This window comes from Syngnathus scovelli, chromosome 8, assembly GCF_024217435.2.
Source record: "Syngnathus scovelli strain Florida chromosome 8, RoL_Ssco_1.2, whole genome shotgun sequence".
Lineage (NCBI taxonomy): Eukaryota > Metazoa > Chordata > Actinopteri > Syngnathiformes > Syngnathidae > Syngnathus > Syngnathus scovelli.
Genome location: NC_090854.1, coordinates 12,964,053 through 12,981,786, shown reverse-complemented (window position 1 = coordinate 12,981,786; position 17,734 = coordinate 12,964,053). Strand labels below are relative to the sequence as shown.

Genomic DNA, 17,734 nt, shown 5'->3' with positions numbered 1-17,734 from the left:
TTTCCCATTCTGGTCTGGCAACTAGCGTCTGCTTTTTGCCCAATCACTTCTCACCTCATTTGGAAAGCATAAAATGCCCCCCACACACGTATACATCGCAAAACACAGACACACAATCTGACCGGTCACAGTGTTACTGAAGTGTGCAATGACGGGATGCTGATACTAAAAATACCATTAAAAAGTTAGAAACCAACTGATAAGACGTCATATATTTTGCCTTCAAAGACGGACACTCCTTCAGCTGGAATGATGCGTGGCAAGGTTTTTTTTTGGGGGGGGATTAGGTCCTTCATTTGAATGTGAAGGAGTGCAAATAGATGCAGAAAAAATTGAAACCTCTGACCCGGAAATATAAAAGATCTGCACAAAGAACATGTGGTCAAACACGTACTTATTATTCCCGATTGTAACCTGGCACACTAACAAAGTTTATTATTGTTATTGTTGTAAAGTAATAGAATATTGCTTGATTCTCACATGATTTAAAAATGTATCAAATTAACCGACTCGCTCTCTAGAGGTGTAAAAGCAGGATTTAACGTTCAAAGATCTTAGCTAAATCAAGGCTGAGCTTGAATTGGGCCTACTCCCTGTTTTCATTCTTCTTTTTTCAAATTTTGTGTCACCATCTAGTGGCCAACAGTGTAATTACACTCACTTTTTACTATAAAAAAAACATCTCTGCTTGATTATACTGAACTCCTGTTTCCATACTGGCAGAATAATGCGTCTGTAGGAGTAGTGGACATGCAGTCTCTGTAATTGTTATCGAAGATGGCTCCATAAAATTTGTCGGAACCCCCCCTTTCTCTTGCTTTTTTTGTGAGTGCATTTTTGTTATTCTTCAATTGCATTTCTATTAGTCGCCCTCTCTGACGCCGTAAATTTAATCTGGGCCCCAGAACTGTCTCCTGGGGTGGATGTCTTGGGACAGACCCAATAAGAGCAGGATGGGAAACGCACAGCACTGTGTACCGACCTCTGACCTCCAGAGAAATAAAAATCAACTCATAAACAACTGTGCGGAAGCACGTTTTGTTGAGAAAAAAAACGAGATTAAAAGTACGGCAATTCAGCATTTCACGATCAGCACTTTACTACTTGCAACATCCTCCTCATATATTACTTTAAATATTTTAATTATGATATAGTGATGATTCGTGTATTATATGATATCAAGCTAATTATGGTTTCAAATTGAATTCCAAGATACAGATCCTCTTGGGCGTTTTTTTTTTCAAGTTATCTATATTTAAAGGCAGCATCCGTTGAGAAAGTGGAAGAGTCAAGAGTATTCTCATAATGAGCAGAATTGAACTTAAGTGCTTTAGGGACTATTTTCTCCTGGCGGAATTTTGTTCCCACGTGATAAATCCGTAACCCCATTTACAAGTTTGTTTTGGACGGAACTTTTGTGTACTCATTTCCTGGAGATCTTCTTTTGGATGATGTCCATGAAGAAAAGGGGCTCAGCTTGACTGGCGGGGGGGTTGCAATGGATGCCCCAAGGAGAACTCAGGCAGAGTAAATAAACATCTGCAGATGATGTTTGCATATCTATGAGCGTGTTTGGGTCAGGGGGGGGGAGCATCTCCATCTCCAAGAAAAATGTCAATGACCCCGTTGGATGAGCACAGACTTCAAATATACAACGACTGGGCAAGGAAGGACGTTTGACAGACGGACGCATGCCTCTGGCGTCGGTTTTTCTCACTCACGTTGGCCCCTTTGAGTCCATGAAAATCGTCATTTGCTCCAAGTATTCACTTGCATCCAAATTAGCAACCACTGGACCCGAGGGGAAGATCCAAGAACTACTCGGACTTCCCGCTAGCCTCCCAGGCCTCTCTGCGGCCGGACACCTGTGCTCTTGCCTCAGGTCTGAGGAATGAGATATCTGCGGGCCCAAACCAGGACGCAGCTGCGGCGTCCCTGCATGAGAAAAATGATATCGAGGCGCACGGTCCGGAATGAGGTGTTGCCCCAAACGTGTCGATATAGCGCGTCTGCACGATGTCTGATTGTGTTTATGTGTAATGAGATCCATCGTGGGTGCGTTGCGTTTTCGCTCCCACGGTTGTAATATGACGTCGTGACTGCTTCTTTGGGGCGCACTGATTTTTTCTGAGAATTTCTCTTTACTTCTTTGATTGAAGCATTGGGGAGTCTTTACCTCGGCCAAGCACAGAAGTGCAAAGGCTTGACGTATTGTTTTTGTCATTGTTTGTTAGCCCTCGTGAAACATCATGGAAGAGCTAATAAATTTCCTTCCAATACAAATTAAAATGCACACGTATTTATATTGTATCAGCCTAAGAACAGCTACCGTATTTTCCACACTATAAGGCACACCAGATTATAAGGCGCACCTTCAATTTATGGCCTATTTTAAAACTTTGTCCATATATAAGATATATACATTTGGCCCGCGGGCCGGACTTCGGACACGACTGCTGTAGTGGCTCAATATTGGTCCATGTATAAGGCGCACCTGATTATAAGGCGCACTGCCGGCTTTTGAGAAAATTTGAGGTTTTTAGGTACGCCTTATAGTGCGGAAAGTACGGTACTTTATTTAGCTCTACATCTTGATGGGTGGCTTCAAATCAGCCCATTCGACCTCGTGTCAAGCACGATCACTCAGGGCAGCTCTGTAAACATTGCAAAAAATGCAATTCAAGAGGGAAAGGGACGTATTTACGAGAGCTAATTGTTTCCTGTGCGGCCGTCCCCTCCGTGTAGCTTTCACCTGATGGGGAACATATGGCGTCGCTCCGGTGACCCACAAGGATTTTTCCTCCCGTCCGAACGCTACTCTTCATTGAGCGTTACATTTTTTGACTCCTGTGTGTAAATCAGATGCTCCAGAATATTCCAGTGGAGGACCCATGTGGACATCATAATAAAAACCGCTACTCCCATGAAACTTGATTCTAATAAGACATCTGGTTGAAAGACACAAAAGGACCATATTGCCAAATGAATCAACGTTTAGATGTGAGGCCTTCCTATGAAGCAGACGATCCCTCCCTTGCACAACAGGAAACCGAAAATCTAGAGCGTCTTTGCCTCGTCTTTAAGTGTTTGTCTTCGTCGTGTGTTCTGGCTGATGATTAAAGCGAGCAGGATGCTTACAGAAACCAAACACATTGACACAAATACTCCGACTGGGTGCACAGTAAGCAGAAATTGATGACATTGGTTATTTTATCGTAAACGTACTATTTAAATTTAGATGGCGTCAAACATATAATACACCAATAACAAAGTTTCTGCTCGCACAAATATATCCAGACATGTTTTATGGTTCCAGCTGCGCATTTCCAAAAAACACAATCTTTGTCAGACAGAAAACTGCACTCACTATTTTAGTTTGTACATTTTGACAGAATGTTTTCTTATGGTCTTTTTTTATTGATTCATTGTTGATACATTATTTTGGTTAATCTTTCTCACATTTAATACGGTAAAACCGATGGCGTATTATACTATATTGTTGGAAAACATAATTTTATGATATAACTTTTAAAAGAGAAGTCAACTTTTTTTTAATGATATGTTGTATGTGCCCCTGCTAGTCTAAAAAAAGGCATTCTGATTAATATTGCATTTGTAGAATATAAGTTAAGTTAACCCATTTTTATCCATCTCAGTGGGCGGCCATTCTGCCACCTGTTGTCGACTGAAAATGACATCACAGTTGACAAATCTTAGGTCCCAATCAATCACTGCTTAGCTATTTAGAAACACAACTTGGTGAACAACTCCGTACTGGAAATTTTCATTAAAAGCGATATGGATAATAATTCCTTTGTATTATGATCTTGTGACATTTGTCTTGTGAGTCATCAACTGTCTGGACTAAATGTTCCCAAATTCTTGTCTGTTGCTCATATATTTTGGCAAACTGCTTGGTTTCAATTAAAATGAAACAGCTGGGAATAAGTTGTCAATGTTTGGTCTGTCTTGATAAAAGATCTCCTCTTCAAATCCCCCACCTGTTGTTTAAATCTGCTTCAAACTTTTTTCAAATCCTGCTACATCATAATATCAGACAAGGAGACCTTGTTACTCCAATTCCTGCATGGAGTTAATTCAAGTCCAACAATAAGCGAATAATTTTTAGTGACAGCAACAGGTTTGTACTTCCCAGACTTCCCCTTCTACCGTTTTGTGTTCCTTGCCAAACAGTTGGTGCTTCTCTTTGCCAGGCCTTGTTATGAGCGATTTAGGGGAATAAATGAGGCTGTGAAAACTTCAGCTTAGGGATTTGGTGCTAAATGCGACATGTGGGAAGATTTTTTTTTTTTTTTTATGCAGTGGTCTCGAGACTTTCGGTCTTCTGTGACTGCTATTTATTTAAGACAGTATGTTTGTGCTCATTGACAAAAAAGAAGCACATTTTACATTTGCCTTTTGTGTTTTAATGCTTATTTTACAATCATGTTATTTTCCATTTAACATTAATTAGCCCTCCTTATCCTTTGACAATAATAATTGTTAAAATTATTGCTTGTACCCGTTCTTTCTATTGTTTTTTCCTATAATGCTTGTCCTCACTATGACGGTGAGCTGGAACCTCTTCTCACAGATTTTGAGCGGGAAGCAGGGTACACCCTGGACTGGTCGCTAGCCAATCACAGGACACAAATAGGAAAAACTGAATCAATTTGTGTCTCATGCAACCATCTGAAGTGATCCAGGAGGTGATCCAAAGTTTATCTTTCCAACTCCAAAACAATGCGTCCTGTTTGAATCAGGTTTAATGAGAGGACCTCTTGAGTATGTACGTCATGCGTTTGGAAGTTTTGAATTGTTCTGACGTGATCTTACGCACCCGGGAGCTATAAAGTACGGCCATTTAAGTGGTTGTGAGCCCTTGAGCAGAACCGACTTGCATCCTTTTGGTGAGAACACCATCAAAAGGTCTTTGAACCTTGTGAAATCCTTAACATTCCTTGTTGGACCATTATCCCGTTCGTCCCTGGAGCCAAGAGGAAAGTACATGAGATTCATGGGCAATCGAATCAGAATGTTTTCACGGAACAAGGAAATCTCTGCCATTTATAGCCGCCGCTGGCAAATAAAACACACAGGCGATCTTTTTCCCACAAAAACACAAGCCATCCATATAGAATCAGTGCTCTGTCATTGTGCTCTACTTCCTGAGATATGTCATTTCCTGTTCCAGCATCAGCTGTGCCAGTGTTTCCCAGGATGGACCAAACAGATTCCCCCAGCATCTGCCTTACAGTCAGTGATTCCCAAACCTCATCAAGGAGGGCTCATTTAATAGGCGCCACTGTTCTCAGAGCAATATAAAAATTCTAAAGCCTGAGAAATAAAGATCGTCCAAAAGTTCCAACACAAAAGATGGCATTGAACTGCTAAACATGCTTTTGGGCTGAGCACAGAAGTTGCCTTTTGCTCCGCTTTGACTGTTGCCATGGTCTGATTCCATAACGCTACTGTGTCAAAAAATAGCCTTGTAAGTTTTCTTATCAAAACACTGCAACTCCACTTACATGCCCGGTAAGAACAAGTAATATGGAGGAGCTTGAGATATCTGTCTGCATTCTTCTAAAGATGCCAAAAGAGTGGGTGGCCAAAGATTTATGAGGTTAGCATAAGGCAGCCTTTTGTCTCCTTTTCGGCTTTTCTATCTATATCAGTCCTCGTATTTACGGTACTCTACTAGTTGTTGGAATTTTGAGTCATCCACTGGAAGACTCACAGAAGTGAACGTCCTTGGGAATTTCCATGGCCTGTTGTCAATTTTGCCATTTAGCTCCCATTTTGTGCAAAAATACTGAACAAGTGCACACGTGCATTGAAATGTTTTAGAGAGGTTCAAATGAAGTTCACCTGAAAAGGTTCTTGTTGAAAATTTTCATTTAAGCAGCATGCAAGTCCCCATTTAGCCTGGTGTCACGCCTCATCACAGCTGAGTCAGGTCTTTGCCAAATCAAGCAGCTGCGAAGCATTTGGCAGCATGTCACTGCCACGGAGATTTGGGAGGAAAGAAGATAGATGCGTGTTGAAGATAACACATCTGTGAGGAAACATCTTGTTTTCTGTCATATTCTCAAAGTATTTTGGCTGGTGGACAGGGAGAACGTGTTCGAAAGAAGTTCAGAGCAAGTGAGTCCGAAAGGGGGGAACCCAAGCTAATGTTTAAATAATGTATTGACTGATATTTTATTTATTTTTTCAAAATTACACAAATGATTACCATTGAACTTTGTATTGGTGTTTTTCACTATACATGCTATCTCCTGTTTCATTCGCCTCTTAGAAATCCAACACTGAGGGAGAAAACCTATCCAGTGGCGGAAATGTAAACATCTCACGCTTGGCGTGTCGTTATCACAATTTTACGGCATGATGGAAATCCTTTTGACGCAGATAGCGGGTGAGCGAGTGCGAGGTGGAGGAAGATAAAGGCAATCTTCTGACCCCCTCGCCGCAATCTCTCGCATTGCGCCAACGTGGAATGCGGAACTTCCTCTCTGTGCCTCGCTACTTTTTTATGGACTTTTCCTGTACGTATCCTCATCACTGAGTATGTAAGGTCAAGGGCAGCAGCTACTGTAAAGTTGCTCTTGAGTGACGCCAATGTACAGCAGCTAAACCCATCCCGTCATTTTAAATAGAGCAAGTTGCTCCTAGTTTTAGTATTCTTGGATTTTATTGTGTGTAGATATGTTTGGTTCCCATGATTCCTGAGAAATTGGATAACTCAAAATGCTCGAAATAACCATAATCTCTTCCAAGTAAACACTGGGCTCTATTTCTCTATTTGAAGAGCAGATGGAATTCTTTCACATATGACAAATAGGTGCGGAAAGTAGGTGCCGGTTGTCCAATTGCCAAAGTTACAGAGCCCAAGGGATCCCAACCTCATGTACAGATATGGAGTGCACGTGCGGGGGGAAAAGCAGTCGTCATTCATTCTCAGATGATTATCCGAGTGTGTTTAGTCTGTGTCTGTCTCTATGGTCTTAAACCTTTGCATCAGGTTCCTCACACTTGTCACTGTCTTTCATTTCTGGCTTTAGTGTCTCTCCCGGACTCGACGCATTACTTTCCATATGACCTTCTGCTTTTGCCGTGATGATTGGTGGGAATTCCTAGCTGCGTGAAAAAGCTATATTTCCTAGCTTTTCTGGCTGGCTGTCAAAGTTGTGATGAGACGCAATATTGCTTTTAGTTCAGAAACAGAGACAACTTTGTTATCAGCAGCGCTATTCACAAACTGCAGTATGATGTCACTAAGGGAGAAAGGTTGAGGTGCCACCTGAAGCATCAACACGTGAGCCGATTCCAGTGATGCGCCGTCAGCCATAGCTGCGACTTTTGAAAGAGCTTTCCGAACCAGGCCTGGGGCTGCGCTCCCGTCTTAGCCTTATTTGGTCGTCCAGTATGATGACCAAGAGGTTTATTTATGCAGCTATTTAGAACAGTAAGGGACTTACCCTAGCACCCTTCTCGGGAAAACATTTACAGCCTCCGCTGCAGTCTCTTCCTCCGCAGGGACCGCTGTGCTTCTTCCCACCCTGCAGACACAAACATGCAACATGAAGCTATTAGCAACCAGGGAATACAGTACATAGCAAGCATTCAGGAAACTGGGTCATTGTATGCTTATTTTCTGGAAGACAATACAGTTCAATTCAGTCCGCCACACTACGCTTCGGAATAGTAAAACCTATTGGAGAACTACCATCAGTCTGTTTTTATTAGGGCTGATGGAACACAGATGTTTGGTAATCTTTTGTGTCATGAAGGTGTTGTTTGTGTACATTGTGGTGTGTGGACTTAGCTGCTGTTTATACTGCAACTGGAGTGTTTGAATGAGTCATAGTGGACATGAATGGTTTAGCATGTGTCTTTGATCAAGAGATACTTGCATGACAATTGAAGGTCTTTGGTCGCCTCTGTCACAAAACCACCCACTGTCACTTTGACCGTCTGCGTGAGGGTCCCCGATGGTAGAAAAGCAGAGGTCAAAGGCTTCGAAAGTCCCTACGCTAGCTAGCTCTACCAAACGTCTTTGTGTCTGTCAGGACCGCATTACTAGCTCATAAGAGGCAGAAGACGCAAAACAAAGCGGGGTCTTGATAAAACTTTTCCCACATGAGCCAGAGGCGACCTAATATTAATGGAACAGGTCTTCCACACAGGAACTCTAGTTCTTCCATACATGAGTGAACAAGTTCTTCATGCCTACGTCTTCCACCTACATGGTCATACCATAGCTGAATTGAGAGCCAAATTGTCCTTGTTTAAAAGTCCAAGCTGTCCAATTTATGCCCACAGTGGTGGATAAGGAATCAGAATAATCCCCCCTCCTCAGTCTGAGAGCATCTCCGCTGACAAAGGGCCACATTGAGACCCTCCTCACAAGCTCACAAAGACCTTCTTTTATCAGAGACGTGCCGTCCTCTAATGATCCGCGACAACAAAAAGGCTCTTTTCGTCCTTACGGAATCAACATGTCTGCGTTTCTTTGTTAACTGTCTGAGGGCACCTTTCAAAGTGCTACTTGATATCGCTGATGTCGTGCTTTAATCTTCACCACGCATCATGGTGGTAGACTCCGTATGGACGTAATTCCTGATAGAGGGTGTAAAGAAGCAAACATCTGCGGGGCCACCGTGTGTAAAAGCAGGAAGTCATTTCATTCCAGTTAGGATACAGAGCAGTCGCCACTTTTTCCACATTGAAGCGGAAGACTAAATCAAACAATAGTCTGCAGCATCTCCGCCTAGGGTTTACAGTACAAAAGAATAACTCCCTTAAAGGCAGTCCCTTCAAATGCAGCAATCAGTCCAAGTCAAACTAAAATAGCTGCTGACGACTACAGCAGCACGACAGTATCCTGTTTTCTATACATCATAGCTTGTTTAGACGATCTTGTCCAATTTCTTTGGCAACATGATGAACGGCCGTTCCATGTATCCAGCTTCAGAGTTCAGTCTGGAATTCACAAGCGTATAAATAAATCCCCACGCTACTCATTCGGCCCTGATGCGTCAATTTATTTGGAATGCAATGTGAAAAGGACACGGGTTTGTAAATCCCTCATGTAGACCTATAGACTCTTTAGCATTCTATGAGGCCTAGTGGTGAAATTAATGGCATTTCTCATGAGGAATGTTGTTTCTGTTACCTCCCCATCCTTTACGGCCTCACCCCAATGTCGGCGGATGTCTTGAGATAGTGTGCAATGAATGAAATAAAAGCAGCTGGGTCAACAGCGCTCTTTTTCTCACAGTCACTTATGCCTCTTTCGCTTTGCCTTTTTTTTTTTTTTTTTATTTCATTTCCATGGCTTTGCGATGTTGCAAGCGCCTCGCTCATTTAAATGTGTGATGTTAATACGGCAGCTGTATAAACTGCTCATCTCCCAGGGCAAATGACTCATTAGAATCGTAATGTGATACACGTACGATTAACGATAACATCACTTATGACTGATTTGATTTTGGCGTCGATTTGGAGGAAGGCCACCAAACTATTTCCGCTTTCCTCTTTAAGCTAAGCACTATTTTGGTTTGTAAAACTAGTGATTGTAATAAAAATACTCAGGTTGTCAGAGGTCAGCCTTGATGTCACCAACGGCTCCCGTAACGCTGCTCATGGTGATGCTTGAGTGACGGAGTTGACAAAGTGCCCCTTTGAGATGGATGCTTTGCTTTTAACATGAAACCACGCCAAAGAGTATAAACAGTGCTTGCGTGAGACCCCCCTAGTTGTCATTGGATCAAACGTAAAAGATCTTAGAGGAGGCTAAGTTGATCGTTTGAACTGCGATGGGTGGCACAAGACTTTGCTAAAGAAAGAAACGGAGTGTCTTAAACCTGTCAGGATTGCAAAAAAAAGAATGTTTTGGGACAACAGGAATTCCATTCCAAAGAATCTTGAAAGTAAAAGAATAGCATGCTATGTACGTGCTGGGTAAAGATGGAGGATTTGACAAAATGTCCGACATTGAGTAAAAGTTAAATAAACCAGTGATAAATAGATCTGCGATTGGGGCAGAAACACGCTTAGGACGGGAATGTCTTTGTGTATTTGAGTGTATTTTCACCACCTCCTTCATTTATGAACGATTTGTCTGTTCGCGGCTTGCCAGGACAACAGCTTACATGTGTTCCACTAATGATGTGTCTTACAAAACGGATCGGCTTTATGTGAATCAACTGCTGAGTCACCAGACACGTCTCATCTGTAAAGGAAACACGGTGTCTTGATACATCAGTGTGGGTGTGGAATACTCCTCATGCTAGCTGACGCTGACAAGCATGCTTACACACTGATTTAACAGCGGAAATACTTTTCTTCAGGATGCTCAGATAAAAGTAACTACATAGAGTTATTCCCGAAGTGGACATTGGGTAATTATTTAGGTTGGCTTTTTATCGTTTCTGCTACATATTTAACACCAACATTCTCGGGTTCTCCGATGTGGCATATGATTTGGTCCAAAAACAAAAATGGCATTTTTACAACTGGTCTCATGTTCTAGCAGGAGTGCATTTTTAAAATGAGTGTTGCCTCAGTGCATATATTAAACAGTAGATTAAAGTTGCTTCATTCAAAAGGGCTCTAAAAAGGAGAACGACGTGTCAAGTGGGAATGTTTTCTGTTTGTCTTTGTCCGGCAACAGTAGCTCGACACAACTTACTCAGATCTACTCTGTAAACAAACACCTTAAAAAGAAGCCAAACACAAGTCAGGCTGAACAGGCAAAATGCCAAACCGAGCCATGTTTGTGTTGGATTTGCTATTCTAGCTGAGTCATATCTTGATTTTACACAAGATCTCTCAAAGGCTTTTATTACACTGAGAAGGAACTTTTTGAAAGACGTCCCTTTCACTATGGCTTTTTAATTCCAAATTCTACATCCTGCCACTTCACCATCAACTTCCTGTTGAAATGCCAATCTGTCAAACCAGCCCTGAAATTACATGTGCGCAAACGGAAAAACAAAAGGAGTTTGTCACTCAATTGAAAACTGGGCCAAGGCCTGGTGGTTGAATAAGATATTGGATGAAGATGTTTGAAGATTGAGCTCGGTCGCAGGAAATCCAACACAAAGTCGCCATTTTGTTTCACACAGAACCTCTGTGTGTTTACACACAATAACACAGGCGGTTAGAACTATGATGACGAGAGCCTGGGGTCTGGTATGATGTATAAAATACTTGTCAGACAATGAAAAATTGAGAATTACAAGCATTTTTTCCTTGGAATACAGCTGTTTTACAGACATACAGAAAAGGACCACCAACTGACCGAGTGATTGTGCGCTGAGGAATGGCGTCACCATTTAAATATTTTCATGATCTATGGAGTCAATGCCCATAAACATATCCAAAGCCAAATGTGTTCATATACTTTGAACTGGAATTTCTTATGCTGTGAACACAGATGGTCCCAGATGAGTCCATTCTGTGACTATCCTATTCTCTCTTGCATCTTCTCTTCTGAGACCTCCATCCTCTTCATCATTGTACACATGCTGTGCTCTTTTACTTGGTGTAGTAATGATGCGGCAGCTCTTGTTTGAAGCTTAGTGTCACCAGGACCATGGATATGTTCATGAACTTGACCAACCTTGCAGAAGATGTTTTTGACTGTAACGGTTTCATCCCCTGGACTTTCAAAAAAAACATTATGGGAACTGCTTTCCCAGGAACTTGTGTCCTGTTGGTCTCATATTGGTCTGTGATTTATTGCCATTTAAATTGAACTAAATTTGGGGGTGGTGAAAAGGAGGTCTCGAGACACAAAGAGCAGGTCACATTGCAAAGAGTAGGTCATAACATGGGAAGGCAGCATGTTCTTCCGTTGAAGAAACAGCGTGGAGTACCACTAACTCCCGCTGTGCTCGTCTGGCAAGGCCCCATTATAAACACAGTTTTCATTTCTGCCCTTTTGCCTGACACAGCTGGACCTTGCCCCCCACCCCCCCTCAGGTCATACCCAAACTCGACTTCATTTCCCAAGTTGACCATGCTCCTAATCAACACTTCCTGCTCTTAGCCTTAGCTAAATGGAAATGGGATTGGATCCAATCTAAATCTATTCTGGAACTCAGCGATCACGTTGACCTGTCAGATTATGTTTGGGAAAAAAGATCCCTGCTCAATCCTGCAATCAGACGTCGAGTGATGTCCAAATGGAACGATCTGGAAGTGTTTACAGATGAATGAAGATGTGAGATAACGCCATCCGAAGTTGAACACAATTTATTTGTTTGAATTTTGAGACAAGTTTCCCAGAGGCAACGATGGGAACAAAAAATGATTATTTAAAAAAAAAAAAAAAATCTCCATGTAAAAGACAATTGTAAAATTTTGCCATTGTAGCCAATCAGAAACCTGTAGTAAGCAAAAAAAAAAAAAGCTAATTTAGAAAAATGCTATAAAGTGGATGCCTCTCATATGGAGGAAGACCTTTTACAATGTGGACACGAATCATCTTGAAAACCGATTTTACATACGACTGAGCTAAATGCCAACAAATCCATTCATTATGCGAGCACCTTTTGAACCAAGCACTACATCACTTAATCAATAAAACACACATGACGGGAACAGAGTTGAAATACAACCAAGGGAAGACTCAGGTCAAGAGAGGACAAGTCGCCGGGCGTCCTTTAGAGAGATAAATGAGCACACGGGCACACGAGACAACCGTGAGAGTAATAAGTGGCGTTGTAAGACTATAAAAGGAAGTAAGAGAAGTGCAAACGCAGTGACCGTTGGGTGGGATGACTGATTGGACTCACTGAGGATTATTTGAGATTCTCTCATTGTGCTCTGTCGGGACCATTGTGTCCTTCTATTTATTTATCATGGAAGACATCATGTAAGGATTTTCCAGACACTGTTCAGCCACAAATAAAAATCAGCAGCTGGGTTTTACTACTTGCGGTTGCACATAAAATAATTATGAGTGGTTGGATGGATGTCATTAGGTGGAAATGAATGGAGGAATTTGTGTTAATTTAACCGTATGTTTGTGCTTGTCATTGTAGTGCGCCGAGAACTACGCTGCAACTCTGCGGATTGTATTCCAAATGAAAACATGAAGAAAAAGGTAGCAATTGAAAGATTTACTTTACAGAAAGTGAAAATGCTCAAGAAAATTGTCTCCATTTCAAACTCACATTTATTATTAGCTAAAAAAATGCTTGAAAATGTTGCTTTCCCATGATTCACTCAACTAATATTTCCCCGTATAAAAGTGAGCAATGTTTCCAAGAGCTGCTTCACATCTGTCTTGTGTGGAGTCAACCATTTCCTCGCACCTGCCAACCGCTATTGTAGTCAACTGTCCAAGCTGAGCGCTTGTAATTGTTTACAGACTTTGCTACATTATGGGTTTAAATTAATCACTGCAATCTTTCAATTCCTTGCACCAAGCAGCATACCATGCCCAAATGTGGCTATTCAATTGGAATTTGCTGCCACCTTACAAAATCCAAACATCTACTGTATAGGTCAGAAAATTTTCATGCATTGACTAGAAATCACAACTGGTTTTGAAAAATAAGCTAGAACACAAAACAGATCTTTTTAATGACTATTCTATGATGATTCAGTGGAGCATTTGTAAAGGCTGAAGGGTCGGAACACTCTTCTACCAGTCACAAGATGGAAACTAAATCAAATTGTGCTTCACCTGACCACACCTGATTTGCCTTAATAAAAAAAAAAACCACCCCCAGTCAACAAATGGTTAACACCATGACTCGTATGAGGTCGCCCAAATATGTGAGGACCAGCAGGGCTGTAAAGAAACTCTGACACATTGAACTCCACCCTCCTTCCTTTTCCTGTTTAGAGACCTTCTGTGGATAATCTATGTTGTCGTCACACAATGCTCAGCTCAGGATGTTCCCCATAAAATTGACATTTAACCCAGATAAACACATCACGCTTCATGCACGTGTGAAAAGGAAAAGCAGACAAATGTACAGTGCAAGTTCAGGAATTAGACCCTGACTGTAATTTTGCTTTATCTGCCTCACTTGTGTGTATTATCAATATACATAAGAACGAGCAGCATTGCCCATCTCTTTTAAAATAACACTGTCCATGTTTAATGAGATTTAAAATTAACCCGAGAGCCAGCAGATCTGAAAGCAATCATGATAAAGTCTCACAATTATGCAGGATATAACTTCTTGAGGCAACAAAAGGCCACTCGAGCACATGCCGATTCATCGATAACACCGACACACTGTCATCAACCTATGAAGGTGACCACCACCTTTCTTCACTCTCTCGCACGACCACACGTGTCTTTTGGCTTCCTGCCGCATAGCACAATGGGCTCTTCCCTCAATTGTTACGCTTGACTTTCTGTATCACCGAAACTATTTGGCCAGGCGTTACATTCACCAGTTTCCCTTGCTTTATCGCAGGCAGACATCTTCCTCCCGATTCAGTCGTATAAAACAATCACGTTCGAGAGGTCGCTCACGTGTCGGACGTGACCCCCTTTCATATCGCACGCCACATTTTCACATCAAAAAGTGATTTGTAGTCGCGCAGTTGGCTGATGTTGAAAAAAAAGAAGCCTTCGCTTTGAGATGGACTGCACTGATTAATTGACAGATGGGGGAAAAAAGAACTATCAAATAATTGATTGATTAATATGTAATAATTTTAACGCTATGGAAATTGTGTCATCTTTATTGACAATATTTTAAGTTTTGACAGCAAACTAGTTGAGAGTGACTCAACACTGCCTCTGCTGGGAGCATCCAAGTACTGGACCCCATTGTTCTAAGGCTGGTGTCATATTCTGTTCAATGAAAATCAGAAATAAATGTTAAATGGGCGGGAAATTTTAGAACTGGTGTTCATCAGTAATCATAAAACAACTTTTTTATGAGTCAGTGAGAAAACTTCAATGCAATGTCGGCTTGCTCCGATTGTTTGTAACATTCATTGCTGTTGCCCAAATGTGGCAAACCACAAGAATTTTATTTATTTTCATTATTCTTGCTCTTTGATACTGTTCAAGATCTGCTTAGATCTCATGCAAACATTGCGACCATGTTAATTTACGAACAATAACAACATAAGAGCAAAACAAGCTGTCTGACCACAAGGCCCGACCACATCCCTTATTTTTTGCACGGTGGATTATTGCTAAAACAGCATTTCTGTTTAAGTTCTTAATCATCCCACATTCGATCAAGTTTGAATGTGGATTTAAAACACACCACCGGGACCCCTAAATACAACGCAGACCACAACAATCAATTAGTGACAAGTTAACTGGCAAAGCAGATGCCGTAGCTCGGCCGCCAGGTACAGTAGGAAATCTGCAGCACGAATCGCTTCTTCCTCCGACACAGATCCCATTCCCAAAACATCCGCTGCCAGAAGCCCGCCGACCCACCCACTCATTCCATCTCGCTCCAAAACATCTTGAAATATCTTCTCAAACGCACGTGAATAAAAGGTTCTGATTTGATACATCCTGTTAGCGTTTATCGTCTCGAGAGTTTTCCTTTCTCCATCTGATGAGGGAGGTTCTGCGTGTGTTTTTGCTCCATTAACTCAGTGGGTCCAGCTTTGCTTTCTTAAGTAGTCAGGTGTGGCCCCCTGAGCCAGCGTTACATTTCCAGATCTTAATTGTGAACAAGATCGATTTTTCCCTGTTTGTTTATAGTGCAAGAGTTTGACTAATGCAGCGTAAAGAGAGCTGATCAATCTTAAACGGGAAACATCTTGAGCGGGTTATTCCCCATAGAGAAGCGGGGGAACCCCAATGTAAAACATCACATGGATGGTGGGAAATAGTCGTGACGCGGAGGTGGGGATCTGGTTGAGAGATTCAGAAAGCTCCCGTGGGTGGGGTTGGGATATGAAATTGAACAGAAACATATGTTGCAATGTGCAGCAGAGATGAGAAACATCACAGAGATGCGTTAGTAGTTGGTGACAGTTGCATTTGAAAACAGACTTATTCTCTAAGTCCTTTTTTTAGTGAACTGTTTAATGGTAAATTAGCCTAAAAACAGAACCCAAACTAAAATGAGACCACTGTCCTTGCAAGTACAGTCTTGGAGCATCCCAATAAAGAGAGGACCTGTGCTGTGTCACATGCTTTTAAATCTGATTTAAAAAGCACAAGACAAAGGGCGCCTTTTTCATGTGAAGTAAACTTTCATCTTCATGCGAAATCAGGATATTTTCAAGTTTGGATTTTTTTCCCTGCATAGTATTGCAATGTATTTAAAAATTCCCCTCTCACATAATATTTTGACTTTGTCATTAAAAAAAAAGGAGAACATTTTGGGAATACAATGAAAATGTGATTTTCTTATAATGTTCCCACCATGTTGATGGAAAATAAATTCTACAAATTCATTACTTTAAAATCATTTTTCTCCCATATTTTCCTTTTTTTCTGTATCAGTTTCTTTCCCATAATTATAAAAGTTAATGTGTAATTACTTTTACTATTTTCCCATCAGAATATTTCAACTCCTGTTTTTAATTGTATGATTTTATTTTCATAAAGCCATTTTCCCCCTCAACTTATTCCACCTATATTCTGTAAATAATGGTTCCCAACTTGTATGCAAAATGTTATTTATTTAATATTTATTAACTTATTCATTCATTTTTAAACTTATTTACGTTTTAATTTTTTAAAATTATTTCCTTTATAATATTTGTGACTTCATTAGGAAAAAAAAGGATTATTTTGTTCTTGCAAAACATGTTTCTTTTCACACCATACTGCAACTACATTCCGATAAATTACAAGAATACGTCTCGAAAAGTCATCTTCAAAAATATTTTTGATCATAAAATATGCAATTAACACTTTGTGTCGACTCTCTCCATGAGTCTTTACTACATTTATTATAGGCTACAGGTATCAGTTGCACTGCATCAGAGGTATGCCAAGGCCAAACCCCTCTTGGCTTGGAGACCCTCCCCACGCGTGACACTCCCACTCTTTGCACACTCCATCCACTCTACACGTGCCCACACGCACAAACCTACTTTAAAAACACCGTTAAACTTTCAAACTTTTGCATCCCACGTATTGACTCAACACTCGTGATACAAATAATAGTCTTCATCAACCACCCGTGGGGTAAACCAAAACACTTACCGCGTGCGCTCCCGAGACAAGGACGGCCACGCAGGCGCACAGCAGCAGCAACCTGTAAAATGAATTGATGATGAGGAAGATGAAATCGGATTGAGATTTATTAAGGTGATCCTTCTGCTTTTACTCACCTGAGATGCGTCACGTCTCTGTTGTGATGCCCTTGCATAGTTCCACAAACAGCTCCGCGTCACGCAGCTCTTAAAACATGACTATTCAGAAGAGAGTAAAAGTGAACAAAAATCAGCTATATCACAAATAGTTAGATCTGTTTTTTTTTTTTTTTACAGAGTTACACTGGATTCATTGAAAGAATGTACTAACTCGCACTCACCCAAACTTTGCGCGTAACGCAGCGATAAGACGTTCCACGGTAAAAACTTTCTGGATTATTCTCCTAAAAAGCCAAGCAAAGTGTGCCGAGTGGATCCTCTCCTTACGCCGAAACGTCCAAAGTGTTTGTACTAGTCGTGTTCGTTCACATGATGGGCGAGGGTGGTCGTTAATGGGTGGAGAGGGGTTTGGTTTTTTTGGCTGGAGAGGTGTGGTGTGGCTCAAGCACCAAAACTAAACCCA

General features: G+C 41.3%; 1 protein-coding gene across 2 annotated transcripts in view; it reads right to left on the bottom strand.

Moving 5' to 3' along the window:
• col4a2 (collagen, type IV, alpha 2) overlaps nt 1–17,656 on the bottom strand; it is a 31,441-nt gene extending 13,785 nt beyond the window's left edge. For both annotated transcript variants that reach the window (XM_049728776.1, XM_049728777.1), the window contains exons 1-4: nt 17,493–17,656; nt 17,290–17,370; nt 17,162–17,213; nt 7,479–7,559 (exon numbers count right to left, since the gene is read on the bottom strand). In XM_049728776.1, the coding sequence (XP_049584733.1) occupies nt 7,479–7,559; nt 17,162–17,213; nt 17,290–17,327 (171 nt within the window). In that variant the 5' untranslated portion in view covers nt 17,328–17,370; nt 17,493–17,656. The remainder of the gene's footprint in view (nt 1–7,478; nt 7,560–17,161; nt 17,214–17,289; nt 17,371–17,492) is intronic.
• Between the last annotated feature and the right edge of the window lie 78 nt (nt 17,657–17,734).